The following is a 22,558-nucleotide window of genomic DNA, read 5'->3' on the forward strand; positions in this document are numbered from 1 at the left end:
ATTGAGTTATTTTGCATTTAAAGTAGAGGTTCAGCCTGTTAATTAAAAAGAAAATGGTGTAATCTCCCCAGCATTCACTTTGTGTGGTTTAAGTGCTGAGTAAATAGCGTTGCTGCAGATTATTTTTATTTAAAGCTCATAAGTGGGAAGTGGAGTCCTGAAGAGTTAACCCATAAATTTCAAGGCTAGGTCATTACAGCTGAATCCAGATTTATTGCCTATAAAAATACACTTTAAGTTGAAAAATAGAATTGTATGTCAGGTCATGAGATAGAAAGTAGAAAGCTGGTTCTGATTCCTAGTGGATATTTTGCCATACGGCAGAACTATTGTGCAGATAAATTATGCCCTTACATTAAAGCAAACGTATGTTGCATTTTCTTTCTTACTGTTGGAACTTTCCTTTTATGAGAAAACAACAACAACAAGAACAAACACAACCTTCTCTCAAGGTCTGGAGTGATTAAACACTAAGTACACTTGATACTGGGTTTTATTTTGGTGTCTTGGACACTTGAGCTTCTTGTCTGCGTTCAAGTCGCCCCGCAGCGAGGTTAATCCAACGGCGCGTGCGGGGCCGCCCGCGCTCGCGATCGTGGGTACCGGGCACAGAGCAGGTGCTGCTCTGGCAGCAGGCACGAGTTTCCTGCGGCTGGACACTGAACGGAGGAGCTCCCGGCGTGTCGCAAGGGGCTTCTTAGTCATCCACGAAGGGTCCCCTTTCACCTTGTGATGATGGCATGATTTATATGGTGATTAATCCACAGGTTTAGTACAGTGGGATCTGCAAATCCTTGTCACTACATACTGAAGAGCTGAGCTCAATGCATGGAATACATTTTCTGATGATGCAAGAGCACTCCTTTTTTTTTTAATCAGTCTAACTGACAACCGAGTCACTGATTAACTACCTCAATAATGTGTATCAGGCAACTTAGTTAACACAGGGCTTGAACAGCTAATACGCATTGTTAAAGCAGCGTGTAAGCAGCCATCCAGGTAACCTCCTGTGTATCTATTTGTGTATTGCAGAAATGTCTCACTTCGTGTCTAACGGAGATGGGCTGGTGGTCACCGTGGACAGTGAGTCTGGGGATGTACTCTGGATTCAGAATTATGCTTCTCCTGTGGTAGCTTTTTACATCTGGCAACGTGAAGGGTTGCGGAAAGTAATGCACACAAACGTGGGCATAGAAACTCTGCGCTACTTGACGTTCATGTCTGGGGAGGTTGGACACATTACCAAATGGAAATACCCTTTTCCAAAGGAAACAGAGACCAAGAGCAAATTAACGTGAGCATTAATATTCTTGTTGTTCTCACCATCTATTGGACAGACCTTTGTCATTAAAACCTTATCTGTATTCATATGCTTAATGATTGTTTTAGCATTTTCAAGACGGTGGAAAGAATCCATCATCTTGGTGGATACATAAAACATAAAAGCAGCCCTTGCTCTCCAGCTTTACTGTATGTCATATTTGTTCTATTACTCTTTAAAGGAGGGATAAAAGAAAAAACAATCAGAAATTTAGCAGGATAGGTAGAAGATCTATCAGATCTTTTCTGTTGAATTAATAAAGGATTTTTTTAAAAATGTGGAACATTGAGGTGCATAGCATTTTGGTTAACCTTGATTACTGTAATGCAGAAATAGGAACTGAGTTCTGTCAAATGAGGAATTGTGATATTAATTAACAAGGCTTTCAGAATTAAAAAGTACAGCAATACTTAAAAAGAATTTAGAAAGCCATTTTTTCAAGGAATAAATATTGATGATTTTGGAAACTCAATTGTTTCTGAAGGATTGTGTTACCAAGGTTTTAGCTAAGAATATGAACTATGCATTTGGCTATTGTTCTCTAACGTGGATTGTGTGTGTATTTATTTATTTATTTATTTCCCCTAGACCAACTCTATATGTAGGAAAGTATTCCACGAGTTTGTATGCATCACCATCGATGGTGCATGAAGGAGTAACTGTCGTGGTAAGTAGGGAGCTGACAGAGCTATATGATACCTTCTGAAAAGTCCCCTTTAAAACAGGTATCTTTCCATTAAAAAAATAAAATAAAGTGCAAACATACATATTGTGCCAGCCAGGCTTAATGGAGTGGACTGGAGGCTGCGTTGTGCTGTGTTGGTGCATTGGGCTTACTGATGATAAAATTGCCATTGTGTTCATTAGCACAACTTCCCCCAGATAGGAGACTCCCCTGCAGTTCTGTTTGGTTCACCCTGAAGCTTTCCAGGTAGGAAATAAAGATCCTGTTTCACTTTTCTTGAAAAGAAAGAGAGGGTAATCTCCTCTCCTAGGCAACATGCAACATAGAAGGGAAGCAGGTCTCATGTCCAGGATTGTTTGAGCAGTGGCTGAGGGTATTTACTTTCAGCCATTTTTCTGCCAATATGTAAGTTTTGCTTGTCCATTCTGACCTGCATTTTGACTTGATTTCTTCAATATTACAGAGACAAAGTGCTTCGTCAATTGTAACACTTCATCTCTCTTCCTAGCCCCGTGGCAGTGCCTTGCCCTTGCTAGAGGGTCCGAAAACAGAAGGGGTCACAATCGGAGACAGCGGCGAGTGTGTTATCACCCCCAGTACGGATATAAAGTTTTCGGGCAGGCTGAAAGAAAAGAACAAACTCCACTATTGGAATGACTGGCTCTTAATCGGTACGCGGGCTCCCTGCCCTGGCCCTGCCTGCAGCTCTGCGGTGTCTCATTGCCACCTCGTGGACACAGTTACCTTCCCACCTCAGCGCAAAGGACTGCCTAAAGTCCAGTGCCCAGCAATTACTTAATTCTAGTAGTCATTATATGTGCGATATTAATTCTTCCTCTTTTGCATCTGAATTGCAGTAATGTCTGTAAGGACACAGCTGCGTATTTTTATTTCCAAGGCCCCCGCTTTATTCCTTGCATCGGATGAAGTGTTCTCCTTAGGGTGTGGAAAGGTGTTTAATTAAAGTATTTTGGCCCTTTGTCCAGAAAAGGGTTAAAAATAGTTTATTATTTACCTCATGTAAAGTTTTCTGGTTCTTCAGTTCTGTTGAACTTTTTAATCATGCGTAGTATTACCTTATTTCTCGCCAATCCATATGGCGAGAATTGCTTTCCCCATTTACAAATGCACAGATACTAAGGCACAGATATTAAAGCTTTTATTAATAAAATGTCAGCCTATTTTGTGTGTCCCAAACCCCCAAATGCAGGAACACTTTTTTCAGGAATATTTACAATTTTTCTTCAGAAATGAAGAACCATCTGTGGTTCTGTTGTTTTAAGTGATGTAAATTTTATAATTAAGTGACATATCATGTGCTGTACGCTCTCTGTGGGAGGGATGTAGCTTCCAGCTGCCTTAACTACTGCCTTTCTCTTTCTGTATTCCCTTCCTGGTCTGTTTTTTAATGGACCAGCTCTTTCAGTAAGTGAATAAAGCTCTGACAAATCTTAAATTTTAGCAAATATGTTTTATTTAAAGGGCATCACGAAACACCATTATCTGCCCCTACAAAGATCTTGGAGAAATTCCCAAGCAACCTACCTAAAAGGCCTGAAAATGTGATCCCAGCTGACTCTCATAAAGCCACTATGGAAGAGGTTTGTGATGATAACGATCATCTTACTGGTTGATTGAAGGCTAAGGAAAAACAGTGGAAATTCAGGGAAGAAGTAAGAAGAAAAGCAGCGGAATTACATTGACCTAACAGAGCTTTCTCTGCCTCTTAGGTTATTGACATAGTTGAGGGTTCCTCAACGGAAGTGCCACCAGCCGTTCCACAGGATATTGAGGAGAAACCTGCTCGGCCAATTCCTCGTCCAGAGGCTCCCGTAGACTCGATGTTGAAAGACATGGCCACGATCATTCTCAGCACCTTCCTGCTTGTGGGCTGGGTGGCTTTTATCATCACATACCCAATGGTAAGACTGACTTGATGCTTTTGTGAGTTCTGGAAGAGATAGTAACGCTTGGCAGCTTAGCCTAGAAATGACTGGGGGAGTAGGAAAAAATCCTCTGGAGATGTCTCGATAATTCCCACATGCAGTGGGTCAGCTCGTGCCCTATTAACTGGTGTGATTTCTCAGCTTTGCTGTGAGAATTCACAGTGAAATGGAGACCCTGGGAGCGAAGGCCTCTTTAGTTCCACAGCCTCCTTGGCTGCTAGTGTGGTAACATGAAAAAATTCTTCTGTCTTCTAATGTGCCAATGCCCCAATAACTGTAGATTTCCTTTGTGTGACATGACTGTAAGAAATAGCTTCTCTTGTGGCCCTGGGATCCCTTTCCTCTCCCACAGAGTGTTCATCACCAGCAACAGAGACAGCATCAGCTGGAGGAGAAGATACAGCTCTTGCAGCAGCAGCAGCAGCAGCAGCAGCTGCTGCCCTTCGGTGCTCCCAGCGACGTGGCGGCAGAAGCAGATTTCCTGGATGCCTCCTATGGACGGACAGAGAGCTCAGCTACCAGCACGCCAAATCTGTCCCCCAGGGCGTCCAACCATTCTGCCTATTCCAACATCTCCACGTCGGATGTCGGGAGCTGTCTCTCCACTGAGCAAGAAGAGGGAGGTGAGTTGAGCTTTATGAAGGTTCTTTCATTGAGAGTCACCATATTTCTCCAACCTGTTTGGTAACGTAGCAAACGTTAAAAACCGGTCTCTTGTGCTGTTCGAGTCGTGACCGACTGGTGTGTACAGCTTGGGTTTGAATGTGGTGGATTACACGGTCACGTGTCAATATTTGCTGGTTCAGTATAAGTACCAAAATGGAGATGTTACTTTGTTTTGATCATGTGTGTTGTAAATTTAAACATGAGCAAAAGGATTTTTGCACCCTTGCCTAGAAGGGTGTACACTTGTAGAAGGCTGGGTTTTATCCATTGAGAGTCCTGTTTCTTGTTCTCTGTTCAGATGAAGCTACAAACAGAGTGATGGTTGGCAAGATTTCTTTTAATCCCAAAGATGTATTGGGGCATGGAGCTGAAGGAACAATTGTTTACAGGTAGGAAATGATACATGCATTCAGCTTTAAATGGATTAAGTAATATCTTATTTGCAGTAGGATTTTTTCCCTTTCTAAAAACAGTTATATAATACGAACAGAAACGGAAATTTTGAAGTAGTATTTTGAGTGTGTCTGGAATATTTTTCTGCAGTGTTTCTTCACTAGAAAAAAAAAATCTTTCCCTTGGAACTGTTCAGTAAATAAAGCTTTAATGATAGTAGATGTTTCCAACATGGGAATGCTTTTTTACTGTGCCTCTGTAAAATGGCATCTGTTGTCATTTACTTACATAGTTTTAGCTTTTAGAGAGTCTAAAAGCTCTATGATGGTTCCTGTCTGCAGGGGGACATTTGATAACCGGGATGTTGCAGTGAAAAGAATTCTCCCCGAGTGCTTCAGCTTTGCAGACCGTGAGGTGCAGCTGCTGCGCGAGTCCGACGAGCATCCGAACGTGATCCGCTATTTCTGCACGGAGAAGGACCGGCAGTTCCAGTACATCGCCATTGAGCTGTGCGCGGCCACCCTGCAGGAGGTGAGGGGGCCCTAAGCAAACCTGAGGAACGTGGGGACGTCCTCCTGCGGGGAGCCCGGGCAGCTGCCGGAGCGTCGCGTGCTGAAGTGGCTGCCACGGGCGCTGCGCCGGGGGTGCTGGACACCACCTGGGGGCAGTTACAGAGCTCTGCAGCAGTGCGGGGCTCAGAGCTCTTCCCAGCCAGGTGCCAGCTGGAAGCTCTTGTCCTTGTGTTTTCCTTCTCGAGAAGGACTTGCTTTTACTTATCCTGCCTCCAGAAGGACTTGGATGTCCTCCCACATGGTTGCCTCTGGAGGCAACAGTGCTAGGTAGCCTCTGCCCTCCAATTGATGTTACAGAGATTACCTTTACAGAGGAAAAAAAAAGCCTCTTACGAGTGTGTAAGCAGCTAGCATTAGCTTGGCTGCAGTTTTCCTAGTTTAATGCTTTTTTTGGGGGGGGCAAGGGGTGGTAAACCTTATCTTGGTGGAGGCTAATGCTAAGCGTTGGTTTATGCGGTATCAAGTGTCCTTGTGTTTTGATTTATAGTATGTTGAACAGAAGGCCTTCAGTCACCATGACTTACAACCCATCACTCTCCTGCAGCAGACGACATCGGGGCTCGCTTACCTGCACTCCCTCAGTATCGGTAGGAATTACCTCTCCTCTCAGCAGGGGCTGCAGCTGCTGCAGTTCTGAACTGTAAGAGACGCAGAGCTGCAGCAGGCAGGGTGTGCATGTAGTTGGTGAGGAGCGTGTTCCAGTGAACCATCAGCTCTGGTCTCCGCGCACGTACACACACACACACACACACACACACACACACACACAGTCTCTCGCTCTCATTCTGTTTTTTTTTTTTTTTTCCCACTTTCTCCTGTCCTTTCCTGAGTTTGCTCTATGAGAGTTTTCTCAGTAGCACAGAGCCTTGTGGCTCTGTTGCCAGCAAGACGTTTTTTGTTCTTGTACTTGTTTGACACAGTGACTGCCTACCTTTAAAACTAACAACTGCTGACTGCCTGAGGACTAAAGCTATTGTTCCCCCCTTTTTTTTTTTTTTTTTTTTTTTTAAATTTTCAGGTCTCCACACTTTAGTGCAGAGAACTATGTTAACTTCAACTTCTTAAAGCTGATGTGATGAACCACTAGCAAAGACAATAGCTTTAGGCTAAAAGACCTTGATTTAACAAAATGGGGTTCATTGTCTAAAGATTACAATGCAAATACATTAAAGGTTGACCTGTGTCACTGGGAATGGCCTAGAGGGACTAAAAAGTGATGTGTGTAATAGTCCACAGGGACCTGAAGCCCCACAACATCCTCATCTCGATGCCCAACGCGCATGGGAAGGTCAAAGCGATGATCTCGGACTTCGGGCTGTGCAAAAAGCTGGCCGTGGGCAGGCACAGCTTCAGCCGCCGCTCAGGGGTGCCCGGCACCGAGGGCTGGATCGCCCCCGAGATGCTGAGCGAAGACTGCAAGGAGAACCCCGTAAGTGTCCAGCTTTCAGCCTCCGCCCAAGACCACAGTGCAGGGCACGTGGGCTCAGCGCTGCCTGTGCCCTCATGCTGGCTTGCAGCTGAATTAACAATAGCACACATGCCTTTTTTATATATAAAATTATATATTATATATAGCCTCCTCACCCCCCCCCCCCCCCATTGCTTTCATGTGACATAAATGTGAGGCTGGAAGGTTTCCTGCCCTCTGATGCACAAGTAACCCCGTTGTGATGATCCAAACTCGTCAGGGGGAGAGTGGCCGGGGAGTTGGGGGAAGAGAGTGCAGGTGCCATGAAGGGTTATTTATTTGCAGACATGTACTGTGGACATCTTTTCAGCTGGGTGTGTCTTTTATTACGTGGTGTCCGAAGGCAGCCACCCCTTTGGCAAATCCCTGCAGCGGCAAGCCAACATCCTGCTTGGTGCATACAGCCTGGACTCGCTGAGTGCAGAGACACACGGTGAGAAAGCTAAGTGCTACAAGAGCTTGGTGACATGTCAGTGGGTGCTAAAGAATAGAAATGAGAGCAAAACTATGACCCACACTGAAATAGGTAATGTTGGACATTACACAATTACACCTAGGCTCCCCCCCCCCCCCCCCCAGATATATTAGACATAAGGACTTGAAGGACGTGAAATTACTGCCCCCAAGCAAAGAAGTGATAGACAATTTAGCATATTGCAGCCTTTACCACTCTAGCATTTATTTAATAGAAAGGGAAGAGGTGAACTTTGATCTTCATAATTGCGCTGTTTCAACAGACTGGACTGTCGGGTGTTGTGCACTGTACATATGAGGGTGGTACTGGAACATTCAGGATTGTATCAGAAATAGGAGGAAAACATGATTTCCTAAAGGTACAGAACATTAGCTTTCTGGACAGCCTGTGAATTATCACCCTTTTCTCCTTGCAGAAGACATAGTTGCTCGTGATTTAATAGAGCAAATGATAAACATGGACCCTCAGAAACGTCCGTCTGCCAGCTGTGTGCTAAAGCACCCATTCTTTTGGAGTTTAGAAAAACAGCTCCAGTTTTTTCAGGTTTGTCGTGACCCTTTTCAATCATTTCAGTGCTAAGGACTGCTCTAAACATTTTTCAGATCTTCAATTCCAACTCTAACCTGGGAGTGTTGGGAATAGAATCCCCAACCTTACTGTAAGGAAACACTGTTATCAACCTAAATTTGAGCAAGGAAGACTTGCAATAGGGCAGCAGCGCCCACCACCCTAGGCCTTGCCAAGCAGGGGGTTAGGTGCCAGGCAGCCCCGTGGGGTCATCAGTCCTGATTTGCGGTGGGAACTGGCTGAGGACTCGAGGCTCTTTCCACTCTTACGCTCTCCTCTGTGATGGTGAAATACCAGCTCCGGCCCACCCCTCGTCCCCTCCCCAGCAGAACTCCTCCTATTGTACTTGTTCTACCTCTTGACAAAGTAGGACTGCCCAAAGGAGCAATTTTAAGTAGTCGGGAAACCTGCAAATAAAACTATTAATAACCTGTTTCTTCCAGGATGTCAGTGACCGGATAGAGAAAGAAGCCTTAGATGGTCCAATTGTCCGGCAATTAGAAAAAAAAGGAAGAGAAGTGGTGAAAATGGATTGGAGAGAACACATCACTGTGCCTCTTCAGACAGGTAATGAGGTTACATGTTGGGATAGCGCTTTTTCCTGGTTTGCATGGACAGGAACATAACAATAACTGTGTCTTAACTGCAGCAGATGAGCTTGTGAGCAAAGTAGTTATGTGAGTAAAAAGATATATCAAGATATTTGAAACACATCTATAAACATCCATGGAAGTATTTTAATGCAACCAGCTTAAACACAGAACCATGGCATAAAAGGTTTTTCTTTTTTCCAGATCTTCGAAAATTCAGATCATACAAAGGGGGCTCAGTACGGGATCTCCTGAGGGCAATGAGAAATAAGGTAAAGAACTTGGAGCATAAATGTGCACATCCAAGGTACTCAGGCCCCCATACCCATTTCCCCCTGCTTTAGGCTGAGTAAACAACGTGGAGCGGAATCTGCCTCTACTTGTTTTTTGCCAGTCTTTCTCTCTCACCCCATTTTAGGGTTTGAGATCTTTATAATGAGCTTTGTCCAGGAAAATGAATTTTGTTCAGACAGATCTATTTGAAAGAGTGACCGTAGACAAGCCATGATGGAGCTCTTCCCTGGTTTTCTTTTACAGAAGCACCATTACCGAGAACTGCCTCCTGAGGTGCAGGAGACGCTGGGCTCCATCCCAGATGACTTTGTATGTTACTTCACGGTTCGTTTCCCTCACCTGCTCCTGCACACCTACAAAGCCATGCAGATTTGCTGCCACGAAAGACTGTTCCAGCAATACTATAGCCAGGACTCTGCAGGGAAGAGTCTGCCAGGAGACACTGTTTGAAAACAAGGGGGATGGAGCTTCCCTCTCGGGGACAGACATTCCAAGCACAGGGCTGTAAAACAGCCCTACCTTTAGCAGGGAAAAGTGGGATCACCGAAGAGCTGAATTCTCTCTTTGAGGAAACCAAGCTTCTAAGAAGTGCCTTGTACTGTCTGCACTGCATCAGGAGACAGCAGGAGCCCAAGGAGTAAGGGGTAACTTCACAAAAGCAATGAGCCCTCATGGTGGAGTTATCCCAAGGGAGTGAAAGTGGAGTACAGTGGTATAACCATCATGCCATATCCCTATACTGTAGTTATAACTCATGTATTTTTCTGCACAGAATCAAAACACAGTGATTGAAATCATGTAATTATTGAGATCTGCAAGAGGAGCCTTTTAGTTGTAGCAAAGCATCAGACCCTGCCCTTGCACTACTGCCACAGGCTGCACTAGGCCCAGTACCAACACTGGAAAAGGGAATCACTTTCAATTATGCAAACCAGGAAAGAGAATACAATTTGTTTTTTTTCCCCACAACTACTGTGGAAAATCAGACCCTCATACTTGAGCACAAAAAATGAAGTTAGAAAAAAAAATGACTAGAAAAATCAAATTGGTTAAAAACATTTATTTACTTTGGAAATAAGGCTTATTGCTTAAATATCACCCGGTGTTCATGGGAGTTTGAGCAGTAGAGTTAAATCAGAGAAAATCTTCAGAAGAAACTTTGCATACATTGATGGCAGCTGCTTTAAGAGACTGATTTTTGTACTGCAGGTGTTCCTTACTTTCTACTAAAGCGGGGTTGTCAGCTGCAGATCAGAGGGAACAAAAGAGGAAGCAACAAAAGAGGTACAGAGCAGTATGTTTGAACAGGTGAGATCAAGCTGTGCAAGTAGCTTGTTTTGTTCTGTACGAGTTGATAATTATGTCCAAGGGAGGCTGATGTTTTTAAAGATGCAGTATTTCTTTTCATTGGCCCTAAAGCTGTGACAAAGCATTAAGTGTGTGTGAAGCATTTAAGAAATGCTCAATTCTAATATGATACAAGTGGGGTGTTCTTTTACAATATATTTATTTAACATATTTATATTTATTTAGTTTTTACTACAAAGTGGTATTAAATCCAAGTGGTACAAGTATAAAGCATGCCAAGTCTTTCTGAATCGTTCTTCTAATTTATCATACTAAAACAACTGGAAAAGTGATACTGCATCTTTCAATGACACATTTGTCTATTCCCGCTAATGGGGAAGATTACAAAGTGAGGGCAGTTAATGCATCTGATTGTGCCATTATATCTTAAACTAGTAAATTATTGACAGTTATATGTATGATTGAATACATACAGCCACTTCTCTAGAGCTACTTTACTGGAGGCTTTTTCCTAGTTTTATAATGTATGAGAGCAAATATTTACCTAAGATGCCAAACTGAGCAAGTTACATGTTTCTAAAGCTGAAGAAAAGGTAGTTTTTACCTAAAAAGATTCAAAGCCTATTCCATATTTTTGTACTTCTCATGTAAAGTTTTTATAATTTTACTAAATAAAGACTTGTACTCAAATGAACCAGCCTCAGAAAACAGGTCACCTTCTCCTGCCTGCGCGTGGCAATGAGCCGGGCGCCGCGGTGCTGCGGTAGCGGCTCTTCCCCAAGCAGGACGGCGCCTGAGAGAAGCTGAAGTTGCCCCCACCTGGGGCTAGAGGCCCCTCGGGGCCCCGGGCACAGAGCCCCGTCCCCGAGCACCACTCACCTCGCGCCCACCCGCGCGGCGGCTCTGCCCGCAGCGACGGCGGCGCCGCGGGTTGGGCACCGGCCCTCGCTTTCCTCCAGCGCTCTGCTGGGCTGGCCTGGAGGGAGCGAATGCGGCAGGAGAGAACCTGGAAGAATTCTGCCTAGTTAAACCACCACCACCAGCACAGCACCAGTCACTGCTCAGCTCCATGACTGGAACAACCGGGCAGAGCAGAGATCCTTCCCCACAGCAACGCGCCGCCTGTACGAACCCGCATCCTGCTCAGCCAGAGACACCACCCAGTACAGGAGCACGGGGAGGAGGCAGTGAAGTGGCTTTGCACTTCGCAGTGATAATTTAAAAACAACTCCCCTACCTGGTCTCCAACTTCAGTTTTGTATCATACTTGTTTCTCTCTGTAAATATTACGTACCATACTGGATATATCTGTATGTGGAAAGAGGGGTGAGACTAAGCAGTTACATAGCCACCAAAGACTATAAAACGCTAACAGTTCTTAGGAGTAGTCTAGAGCAACCCCAACATCAGGAAAAACATTTTGGAGCACTACCCGAGACATATCCGCATGGGGCACAGCTTAGAGAAGCGCCTTACATGCCCGTTATTGAAAGCACTCTCACTCCACCTAATCCGATTTACTAACTTGGAAAACGGATTCTGTTGTCAGCACCATGCCTGCAACCATTTCAGATTAAGCTTTTAGTGATAAAATGCCTGTCAGCATTGCAGGCTTGCGTTGATATTGTTAAGTGCCTGTAACATTTAAGGAGAACTGAAATTTCTACATGAGCTGAATTATCCTACCTGTATGTACAGTTCTAAGAATAAAAAAGGGCCGATTTGGTTTCCTTCGGTCGGGATCTGGGCACAGTTAACACCTGTAAAAGGAATTGCAAACTGCAGTGAAATTAGAGCAGCAGCAAGGTCTCAGACAGGATGAAGCCAGAGAATATTCCATCTAGTCCACACCTTCACCTGCCTCCAGGCCCCAGAAGCAGGAGTAAAGCCTGGGACGGCTGTGAGGCAGGAGCTGCCTCCTGGGACTCTGGAGGCTCCCTAACCCTGAGCTCAGGCTGCAGATCCTTTGTCCAAAGGCCATGTTCAAAGTCTTTCTCTGAGGTCTTGCTTCTCAAAGATATCTACTTTTCCCCCTATAAGGAAAAGCTGAGATTCAAATCCTTTCGCCTTATCAATGCATTATAAACCGAGGGCCTCCTTTACCCCTTTTCCCAATAAAGGCAGAAAAGAGTTGCGAGAAAAAAGCCCAACCTCATACTCCAGCACTCCAGTTTCCCCCCCACGCCCACCAGTGCAGAACTAGCTGACACTCAGAGAACAGATCCATCCTCCCACACCTGCTCACATCCAAACACCCCAAGTTTGGGGAGTCAAAGCCAGCAGGGTGAAAAGGCTCCTTCCTCTAGGGATTTTAGGATCAAGGTTGTTTCTCTGCCTCTCAAATGCACCCTCAGATTGCCCTAGTGCCAAAAACCACCCATGAACCCCAGCAAGGACACTGCCTTCCCCATCCTGCTCAGCTTGAGACGGTGCTCGACTCGGCCTTGAGCTCATTTCACCTATCTATGATTCATTCCAGATAGGGCAATATAAAGATCATGGATTAATTTTCCTCTTATCTCTGAGAAGTCAGTGCAGAGTAGCAGTTAAATGAGACCAAACTGCCCACTAACCTGTTCTCCCCCTTGGTGCTGCGATCGTCACTGCTGAGTGCTGGTTCCAGGATTAAGCTAGCACATCTCTCCAGTTTTGCTCCAAAAGTTTTAATCCTCCTCTACTAGGTAGCATGAAAATGCCACTCAGTACTTCTCCCCACATTCCCAGACTCTTTAACCTAAATAGCTACACTTTTTGTAGAGTCAAATCAACAGGAGACAAGAACAACAACAACAGTCATAAAGATTGAAGTGCCACATGGTAAAGCTCCTATGAATGACTTCCCACACAATTTACAAGGAAGAGAACCAGTACAAAGTTATTTAAACTGAAACACCAAAGGGGAATTTTATACTTACTGCAGTGTATTTGTTAGCTGTTTCAGCATCTTACATAAGTCCTCAAGGAAGGGAAAAAATACACAGAAACAGTGGTTCACTGGTGTTTAATCAGGCTGCTACAAAGAGGTAGACACAGGCTCACAGAAGGTGATGCAAATCATCATCAGATGCAAATCATGTTAGTTCCATATTTTCTTCAGGTCTTGTTTATAAACCAAATGCTATAAAATTAAGCCGCAGTTACTGTTACGCTTATTTGCATGCATTAAAGTGATGCATTTACTTACCAGTTTCTCACTTCCTGGAATTAAACAAACTTACCAATATTTGCCACTTGCCTTTTGAAAAACATCAGTGTGAATCCCTTTCGTACTACTTTCACAAAAGCAGCATCAAGTTACGTTAAAATGAAATCAGCAACACAGTGTCTTTCCTGGTTGTGCTAACACTGAGCGGGGCCGCAGTTTGATCGTGTGCTCGTTAAGATATAATGACACGTTAATGATCGTGACACGTTAAGATATAATGAAAAGCTGCAGAGAGCCCTGATTCACCCTGCAGCAAGGGGAGCCTCTCGGGGGAGCTGGGGAACCTCGAGGCCCAAGCTGAAGCGCCCGCCTGCTCCCCTGCCCTGTGCCACTACGGGGACAGGGACTCCCTGCTGCACCGACGGGACAGCGGCTGCAACGTGGGACCAACAGCTGAACAACAGCTTAAGCCTGCTCACCAGCTGGGAAAGGTCCTGCTCCTGGTATTCTCTTTAGTACCCCCTCAAAGAGAAGGAAGTTTAATGCTACCACCATGTCCTGTCATCAAGGGCCTTCTCCCAAAGCTGAGCCTAGGGCCACCCGCAGAGCTGCGCGCTTGCCGAGGAGACACCACAGAACAGCCCCCTGCAGCGACTCCCGCTGCGGCGAGCCCGGGGCAGGCTGAGCAGGTCGGCACAGGGCAACGCGGCCGCGCAGGCGGGAGCCGCTCAGCGTGCGGGGTCAGCGGGGAAAAGAAAGATGCAAACGCTCCATTGGAGATACTGGTCTCGTAGCAACGAACCCCATTTAGTCATGCACATCTGCACTTAGATTTAGGAGATGGAGAGGACAAATCAGTTATAGAATTTATTATGAAAAGTTCCACCAGTTGTTCACATTAGCATGTAACTACTGCAGGCAAAACAGGTTAGTGTAGATGCCCCAGAACCGGCATAGAGAAAACACCAGGAGATATAAACTAATGCAACTATTGTTGCTTTTAACTATCCTAAAACCTGCAAAAATATGTTCCTTTGATCATGCATTTACAGACTAGTATGATGAATTGTGCAGAGTTGTGTAAGACTTCAAAATTCTAAAAGCACTGGAAGTGTCAAGTCTACGGAGTCTCTGGCGAAACTACTGCAGCTCATTCAGAAGAGCCAACAGGGCTTCCCGCGTAGGCACCGCGCTAACACACACACTGACCTTGTTCTTATACACTTATCCACCACCAACCTCAAAAGCCCCTCAAATTCACTGGGTGATGACGTATCTTTGAGGAGTGCACTAAGGCACAGAAAGTTTCACAGCTTATCATCAAGCCGTGTGTCAGAGCACAGATACACAATCCATTTCCATCTCCTACACTTGTACAGATGAAGCACTTCAAATAAATGAAGAAGTGCAGGCAGGTTGTGTTGGAGCAGGTCGTGCATTTATCCAATCACAGAGAACCACAAAGAATCTTAAGTTGTAAAACGCTCTGAAGACAATACAATTAAAATAAAAGAACTTCTAGAAATACTGAGTAGGCGAAGGAAGGAAAAAAAAACATCAAAAAAAGTAGTAACACTAGAATAAGATAAAACAGCTCAACAAAAGAACATGTTTGTAGGTAGCCTTTACTGTACTGAAATGAATTTTAAAAAGTCAGGAGCTGTTTTCCCTGATAACAGACCTAATAGACCAGAAATGTGCTGCTAGGAGGCAAAAGTTAAAAATATCTAGATAAAGATTAAAGTTAGTGCTACAGATTGTTACCAACGGGATTTTTTTTTTGTCAGAATATCCTACAGTTGGTTCACTGCTAAAAAAAATCTTTTTTGTAATCACCATGTTACTGAAGAATTATCTTCCATTTCAGAGGTCTTTATGCTTTTCAGTAAAAGCGGATAGCTTTTTGTCAGAGTTCTGTGCAAATTCTCCTCTAAAAGTGACTGCAAATACTGCCTATTCACAGGCGTGGTTAAAATCATTACAGACCATTATGGGAAAAAGTTTATTCACTACTGAGAACAGTAGCAAACAGCAAGGACACATTCACACACCAGAAATCAAAATTCTCCTCCTCACGTACTTCAATGGCATCATTGGAACACAGTATTTCAAATAGGAACATCAGGTACTTACAGATTAAACTAACCTGTACTGGCAGTGCTGTGGGATTTTTCTTCTCTACCAGTAAGTAGCAAATGCTGAAATTCTGCTGCTAGTTAACAAAAACACAAATTGCATTAAACCAAGAAGTTTCTCACAACTTAGTTTTTCATTAAAAGAAGAGAGCCAAAGTTCAATTACTGCAATTTGTCCCTCAAAGAAAGGCACACAAAGGCAAGTCTAAAATTATTTGAATTTGCCTTTACATTTGTGGTATTTCTTGATAAACAAGACAGAATTTTAACACCGTAATCCTGTTGCCTAACATGAACATAAACAAACTTAAAATGCTTAAGACAGACAGGGTACTTCACCAAGCAATCTTATGTTTTCTTATTCTATCATTTTTATAGATTAAAGAGCAAAATATATTTTCCTTCCACTAGAATTTATGGGAGGGAAGCTAAGGAATTTAGTGCTCAAATAACACATACTTTATGAAGTTATGAAAAAATAAGCTTTGCATGACATCTTACTTTGTCTCAAAGCATCACATCATTCCCTAAATTAGAAAACAAGGAAATAGTTTTTGATTTCATGGTGTATTTTTTTGTAATGATAACTGCTCATTTTGTAATGATAACTGGTGTTAGTTAAAACCAACTTTACATATTGGATATTGAGAACAGCAGTAGAAGAAATACTCTCCCCTCTTTTTTTAAATGACACTCACAAGCCAGATTTACACCAGTTCAATAAGCAAAACTGGAGACATTCCTCCAAGAGCAGCTCTTTAGAAAGCTTTCACCATCTCAAAATTGTGTGTGTGAGGGGGTGTTAGTTAGTACTGCACTAGAATTCTAGTTTTGACAGAACTATTTTTCTTAAATCCCGAGAAAGAACAACTGTTTACAGAGAGGTAATGAGGATGAATTCAAACTGCACTGTTACTGATTCTTCCTACTGAAAATGATTCTGTAGAAAATAGTTATGTTAACTTGCCTACAAGGTGCAAGTACCTCAGTATTTTCAGCAGTGCTCAGATGTTTAAATACTAGTCCCCATAATTTGCTTATTACAGTGAAGGTCAGTGTTATCTAACTGGAAGGGGAAGAACTTCACTGAGGAACATACTGGTGTCACACAGTATAGGACAACAAGTGGCTTTTTCTGCAAAAGCAGCAGACCAAAATGTTTGGCTCCCTCAAATAGAGGTTCCAAGATTTTTCATATAACATGATAAAAAGTAACAATACATTCATGATACTGATTGTTTTCTGTGTGTCCTGATAGCCTTCGCAAGATTCTACTTTTTTTTCCAGAACCTGCTATTAAACTTGTCCACTGCTATAAATATTACACTTTGGAATCACTTCACTTCTAGCTTGATCCCTACAAAAGCTGTTTCAAATCTTTTCTTTCTCTCAGACTTGCATCTGTTTACATCCATTTTATTAGGAAGAAAAAAAAAGTAGTTACTTGATCGATTCCAGATTTACAAGTATGCATACACTTTTTAAGCTTTCTGGAGGTTACCACAGAACTCTGTGCTCCTCACAATATTAACGAATCCTGCCTTTATTATGCATGGCTCAGAACACATTGTGTTTGTCACACAATTCTAAAGCAAGACCAACTTTAGGCATTGCAGGCACTTTATTTGCCATGTCCCATTCACTTTGACCACTGGGTGGAAATTCACCCAATTCAGCAGCTCAGAATTCCAGCAATTCTTGGCCTTCAAATAAAACTCACGTATCACCATATGACTCAAAAAACAACACCCTAGAACCTACTTCCATTAATACTTACATAGTCACTAAAAACACTGTGATGATGCTCAGAAAAAAACAGACACACACACACACAAAAACAGAGAGAGAGAATCACAGGTTTGATACAGACTGCTGCAATACTGGCAGCACATTCTGGCACACAAACTATCCATTCTTTGAAACACAAGAGTTTTTTTGAGCTACCCTCCTTAGATCCACACTAGTGAGAATCACTAACTGAGCTTCAAAAAACCCAGCAAGCTATGAGCTACTTGGATTGAATGAGAATTTTGCAACTTGTTTTAAAGATGAAGGGCCAGCTGCCCAGGAGCTGAGAGCTATTCCCACAGAAAGGCACAGTGACTAAAAAGACAGCAGCACTTGCACATACATCTTTCAGGACAAAACAAAAGCAAGTGAACACATGCGCATTATTAATCTCTTCAAACTTAAGCATATACACCAGTCTGGTAACAGACCAGAGTGGTATGGGTGAATCTGCTAAAGGTACCAGCTCCCAAATAGGAAGCAGAAAAAGCCCTGTCTCAAAAACCTGTAGGAATAAAAGAATGGAGACTGAAAGATTTGTCAACTACCTACCAGAAATTACAAACAATATTCGCAATGTAGCAGTAAAAAACAGTGCTAGGAAACATGTAATTCATATAGCAATATCCCATGGTATTATCTTAGTATCAAAATGCCTCTTTCAGCAGGAAAGAGCGTGAACATGAATTGAAATTCTGAAATTGTCTAAAACTAGCTTAGGATCATGTTTTAGACTACAAAACAACTAGTTCACTTGCTCCAAAGTATCAGTAAAAAAAAACTTCAGGAACATGACAAGCAGTTGTCTCCAACAAAACCAGATCAAGCAATTCATCCCAATTAGATAATAAACCTATACTGTGGAGGCAGATAAATGTTACGTGTAAGCCAAGTGTGGATCTAAACAGGGTACTCCATTAGAAACAACACAGCACATATCTGAATTCTCTGTCTGCTTTATGACGAAGTAAATCCAGGTAGCTGGATAAAATCTACCCTGTACTGCAGCAATCTTAAGTGGGAATTCTTAAGAAATTCACTGTTATGCATTTGTTATTTGGCTATTTATCTTAACTCTTTAAACAGACTCATTTTAAGCAAGAAGCACAAGCCATAGCAAGTATTTTGGTGGTTGTTTCCTTAGATATGACAGAAAAACAGGAACTAGATCAAATGTTTCTATAGAGTGAATATATGAAACAGCAACGCTAGGTGCAGCAGTGTATCCTGATGTGTTCCCAAGGGCAGCATCACAACAAAAATTAGAAAAGCAACAGTATGCTCATTAATTACTTTAGAACAGTTAACAGAGGACATCTTTTTCCCATGGGCAAGATTGGGGGGGCGCTTCTCTAAGAAAAATACCAAGGGCAGCATACAAAGGAAAGAATAAGAGGAACGTGCAGTCGACTTTTGTAACCAAGAAAATAAACAAATCTCACTTGCAGTAAGTTTAACTGAAGAAAAAAATCATACAAGTGCATCACTATTTAGCAAAACAGAAGAAATGCATTCTATGTCTACCAAGAAACACTGCAAATTTTAGAAAGGTTACGAAAAGAATTAGAAAAGCCCCTCCAACATCAACATTTGTTAATGTAAGAATGTCACTGATGGCAAGTTTCAAGATCTCCTTGGACAAAGCCTAGCCTTCGAGGCTGAAGACGGCTGCGAGTAACCTCAAGTACCCAAACCTATAGACTGGCAAGAGAGAGCAAGCAACAGCACAAAATCTCCTTTTCCCACATGAAGACTAGAATTCTATGCTACTCACTGTGCAAAAGAAAACTTCAAGTAAGAACACATAATTTTTCCTTATGCTACACAATCCTGAGGAATTTCTAACACATGCTATGATTTTCAGCATGTTGCCAACAGGCAATGCATTGTGAAGTCTGGTACATTTGCAATTGATGAAAAGGTCTTCTCTGAATCCAATATGCTGGAAAATCTACCAACTCCACCTCCTCGCTCCTCTGTTCTGCTTTATTACCTTGAATCTTCACTTTTTCATAGGGCTCTACATTAATATTTCTTGTGATGCAGCACAATGCATCAGTAGCAATGTAGTAGCATTAATGTCATAATAACCTTCTCCAAGAGAACAGCATTTTGTAGGTTAAAAAAATGTGTAATCTAAGCTATGTCACCTCCTCCTATTAACAACCTAAGTATTTTAAACACTTTATTAAATAGAACTTCCCAGAAGAAACATTAGCAATTTCTACATGCCACCTGTTCAAAGATTACAAGAAGCCACATTAATAAAACCCAAACAGCACAAAGACTCCTGGGAATGAGGGGAGGGATGGGGAAGGAAGGAAAGATGTGGCTGAAAGACTATCTGACCACTGTGAAGGAAACACTCCAGCAAGAGAGAAGACACCCAAACATCTTAAAACATGTTCCCTCCCCCTGAAACTCTTAAAAACGAAGTAATAATAAAAAGATAAATATTCATATAGAGCCCATCTACCAAAAGAAAATAAAAATCCTAAATTAAAATAAATTTAGGGGCCTTCACCAAACTTGCTGCAAGTTTGGGGACATAAATATCCAACAGCCATAAAGCTGTGAAAGCCCCCAGAATTAATAAAATAAATCCCACTTGCCTCAGACTGAACAGGGCAACACTGAGACTCTGCCTCAGTCTGTCCTATGGCAGGGCTATAGAAAGAAGAAAAATTTGAATTTTAGAAAAAACATGACCCAATTAAGTAAAAGACATGCATTCAAAGTTAACAAAATTCCAGTGATCAAGCAAACAAAAGGAAACGATTGCCTTCGCATCTACGTTGTTCGGCTCAAACTAAACCTTCTACAATCAGTAGCTATTTCTGAACTGGAGGGTTTGCTTATTAGCTTGATCAATGGAACATAAGTCAATTGTCTTGGGGCACTTTCCCCATAACTGATGGTATTTACCATATTAGTTCACAAAAAGTAAAGTTAAAGATTCCATCAGCCACTGAAATATCTCACCCTTGCCTTGGCATATCATGTAGAAACTAGACCAGTACAATTATTAAGACATTAAATAATATTAAAGCAACCATTTTAAATTGCAGCCCCAGCTCATGGACTGATAGATCAGTCTCAATTTAACAGAAGAGTCATAATGCCCTTCTTATTGTTTTTAAAAGTGAAGTAATCTTGATGTTTCATTTCTTATCTTGTATTCAGAATTCTCTGGTTCCTGTAAAATAATTTCAGGTTATATATGACATTTTAATCCAAGTTTTGAGAAAGCAAATTACACAGTTGATATGCATATTGCTCAAGTGCTCCATACACTCCCAATAACTGCAGAAACCATACAAGTAAGATGCAGTTGAGTATGTTTCTAGAAGCTTGTTCACATTCTTCCATGCATGCACAGAGTGAGGAATAATTATCTACTGAAATTATTAAGATATACAGCCAAGCCTCATTTTTTTTAAATCAGCACTTAATCTCACCTGTGAAGTGCAAAAAAACCTCAGAAGGCTCCCAGAATTTCTAGCCCATATAAACCAGCTAACTTAACTAATGCCAAAGCAGAAAGATATCCTAGAAGCAGTAAAAAAAATGAATAAATAAAAATAAAAAATAAATCGTATTAAGACACCTGAGAAACTAACCTTGGTTCTTTCAAGGTTTTCCCATGTCAGACTCATCATTTTTGCCCTAAAAAAAACAGCAGAGTGTTTTTCTCTCATAGGGATAGTAAGAGACTATGTATAAAATAATTTATAAAACCTCATAAAAGTGCCAGGTATTGCAAATGTTGATTCATATAAATGTCTTTTTCCATCTAAGTTTTTTTGCTGCCTGTTTACTGTATTCCACATCTGCATTACACCCAATTTAGAGGTTTGACAAAAGCTGTTTACAAGATTTAGCTTTACTATGTGACAAATTTGGGGAATAATCAAAAAGCAAAGGTTCTGTTTATGTAGTTACTTCACTTGAGTCCCATGAAAAGCCTGTCTTCTCTAGCTGTTTAGAGGTGCAAAGGCTTCTAAGATCCCTTACTAAGGAGAGATTAACTAAAGCAAAAACCTGTTGGCATGGCTGCATCACACCACAGATTTTGTGGGCACAGCTTTGTTGATGAAGCTTTATAAAAAGCTGCAGTCTTTCTATAGAAAAAGACTACAGTCAAAGGTATAAGCAAGCTTTCTCTTTTGGGAAAGTGCACCATAAATCCAACTCTCTCAATATTAAGAAGCAGTATCCAAAGAAATGGAGGCAGGGACCAACAGACAACATATGCATTGAAACTGCTGACTTGACACAAAAGTACACAGAAGAGGCACAAGAGTAACTGAACATAGCCACATCACAGCTCTCACAGAGTAGAAATGACAGGAGCAGGAAAGATTATCAACAGTAAAAAACAAAGAAAAACAAAACAGAAAGGGTCATTCACCTGTTTGCTGCAGATTAAAGCACATGACTGTATTTGGCAGTGTTTAGCTGGGGGATTATTGTAACATTAGTGTTAAGAAAAGTTCCATCTTTAAACGCTTACAAGCTCTGAAGTCCGTAATAGCTGTAATGTGATGTTATTATCAAACAGCTACATGTTCACTATTTACAACTTAACCAAGACATCTTGCAGGATATGCAGAGTTAGCAGTGCATGCAGTCATGTTTCCCAAATACTTATCCCAGGCAAAGTAGGGATCCAAAACCAACATCCTAATAAAATCAATTACAAGAAGATGCTGAAGGGAGAAGGTATTTAAATTTAACAGGGGCAGGAAGGCAAAACATCCTTACAGTAGCAGCAAGATCTTCAGAAAAAGCAAGAAACTCCTCTAGTTTTACAAGAAGGTTAAAATCAATTTATAATGTAGGAATTATGTGTAGTATTACAAAAAAAGATCAATGTAAGACACCATTAAATTCTCTAGTGTTTTGCTTGGTAATTTAACCTTATCAGACCAAAGGGGAAAAAACAGTATCAAAAGCACTTGCTTAAGCAGAACAGTTTCATCTCTAATATGTATGTATACAGCAAGGTGAAGAGCTAAAAAGATTCAACACTGAGGCCCACTCAGCACATCTGCCAGCCAATTACTGAACATCTGACAGGTGATCACCAGAAAGAACTGCTTCTCAACAGAGGCTTGGAGTTATGGTCTTCCAAACACTGCAGCAAAAGTGCTTGACAATTTTTAATGATTAAACTAAGGCCATTCAGTTAGCATTAGAATGAAT

At 42.0% G+C, this 22,558-nt stretch overlaps 1 protein-coding gene across 2 annotated transcripts in view; it reads left to right on the top strand.

Annotated features, from left to right (window-relative positions):
• ERN1 (endoplasmic reticulum to nucleus signaling 1) overlaps positions 1 to 9,835 on the top strand; it is a 28,140-nt gene extending 18,305 nt beyond the window's left edge. For both annotated transcript variants that reach the window (XM_088537900.1, XM_088537895.1), the window contains exons 8-22: positions 1,033 to 1,294; positions 1,910 to 1,988; positions 2,515 to 2,677; positions 3,489 to 3,607; positions 3,737 to 3,928; positions 4,305 to 4,575; positions 4,917 to 5,007; positions 5,353 to 5,542; positions 6,071 to 6,170; positions 6,813 to 7,012; positions 7,337 to 7,484; positions 7,942 to 8,069; positions 8,537 to 8,660; positions 8,888 to 8,955; positions 9,221 to 9,835. In XM_088537900.1, the coding sequence (XP_088394026.1) occupies positions 1,033 to 1,294; positions 1,910 to 1,988; positions 2,515 to 2,677; positions 3,489 to 3,607; positions 3,737 to 3,928; positions 4,305 to 4,575; positions 4,917 to 5,007; positions 5,353 to 5,542; positions 6,071 to 6,170; positions 6,813 to 7,012; positions 7,337 to 7,484; positions 7,942 to 8,069; positions 8,537 to 8,660; positions 8,888 to 8,955; positions 9,221 to 9,427 (2,342 nt within the window). In that variant the 3' untranslated portion in view covers positions 9,428 to 9,835. The remainder of the gene's footprint in view (positions 1 to 1,032; positions 1,295 to 1,909; positions 1,989 to 2,514; positions 2,678 to 3,488; positions 3,608 to 3,736; positions 3,929 to 4,304; positions 4,576 to 4,916; positions 5,008 to 5,352; positions 5,543 to 6,070; positions 6,171 to 6,812; positions 7,013 to 7,336; positions 7,485 to 7,941; positions 8,070 to 8,536; positions 8,661 to 8,887; positions 8,956 to 9,220) is intronic.
• The last annotated feature ends 12,723 nt before the right edge of the window (positions 9,836 to 22,558 follow it).

Source organism: Tinamus guttatus, unplaced genomic scaffold, assembly GCF_059628265.1.
Source record: "Tinamus guttatus ecotype Peru unplaced genomic scaffold, ASM5962826v1 Tinamus_guttatus_pri_ptg000045l, whole genome shotgun sequence".
Taxonomy (NCBI): Eukaryota; Metazoa; Chordata; class Aves; order Tinamiformes; family Tinamidae; genus Tinamus; species Tinamus guttatus.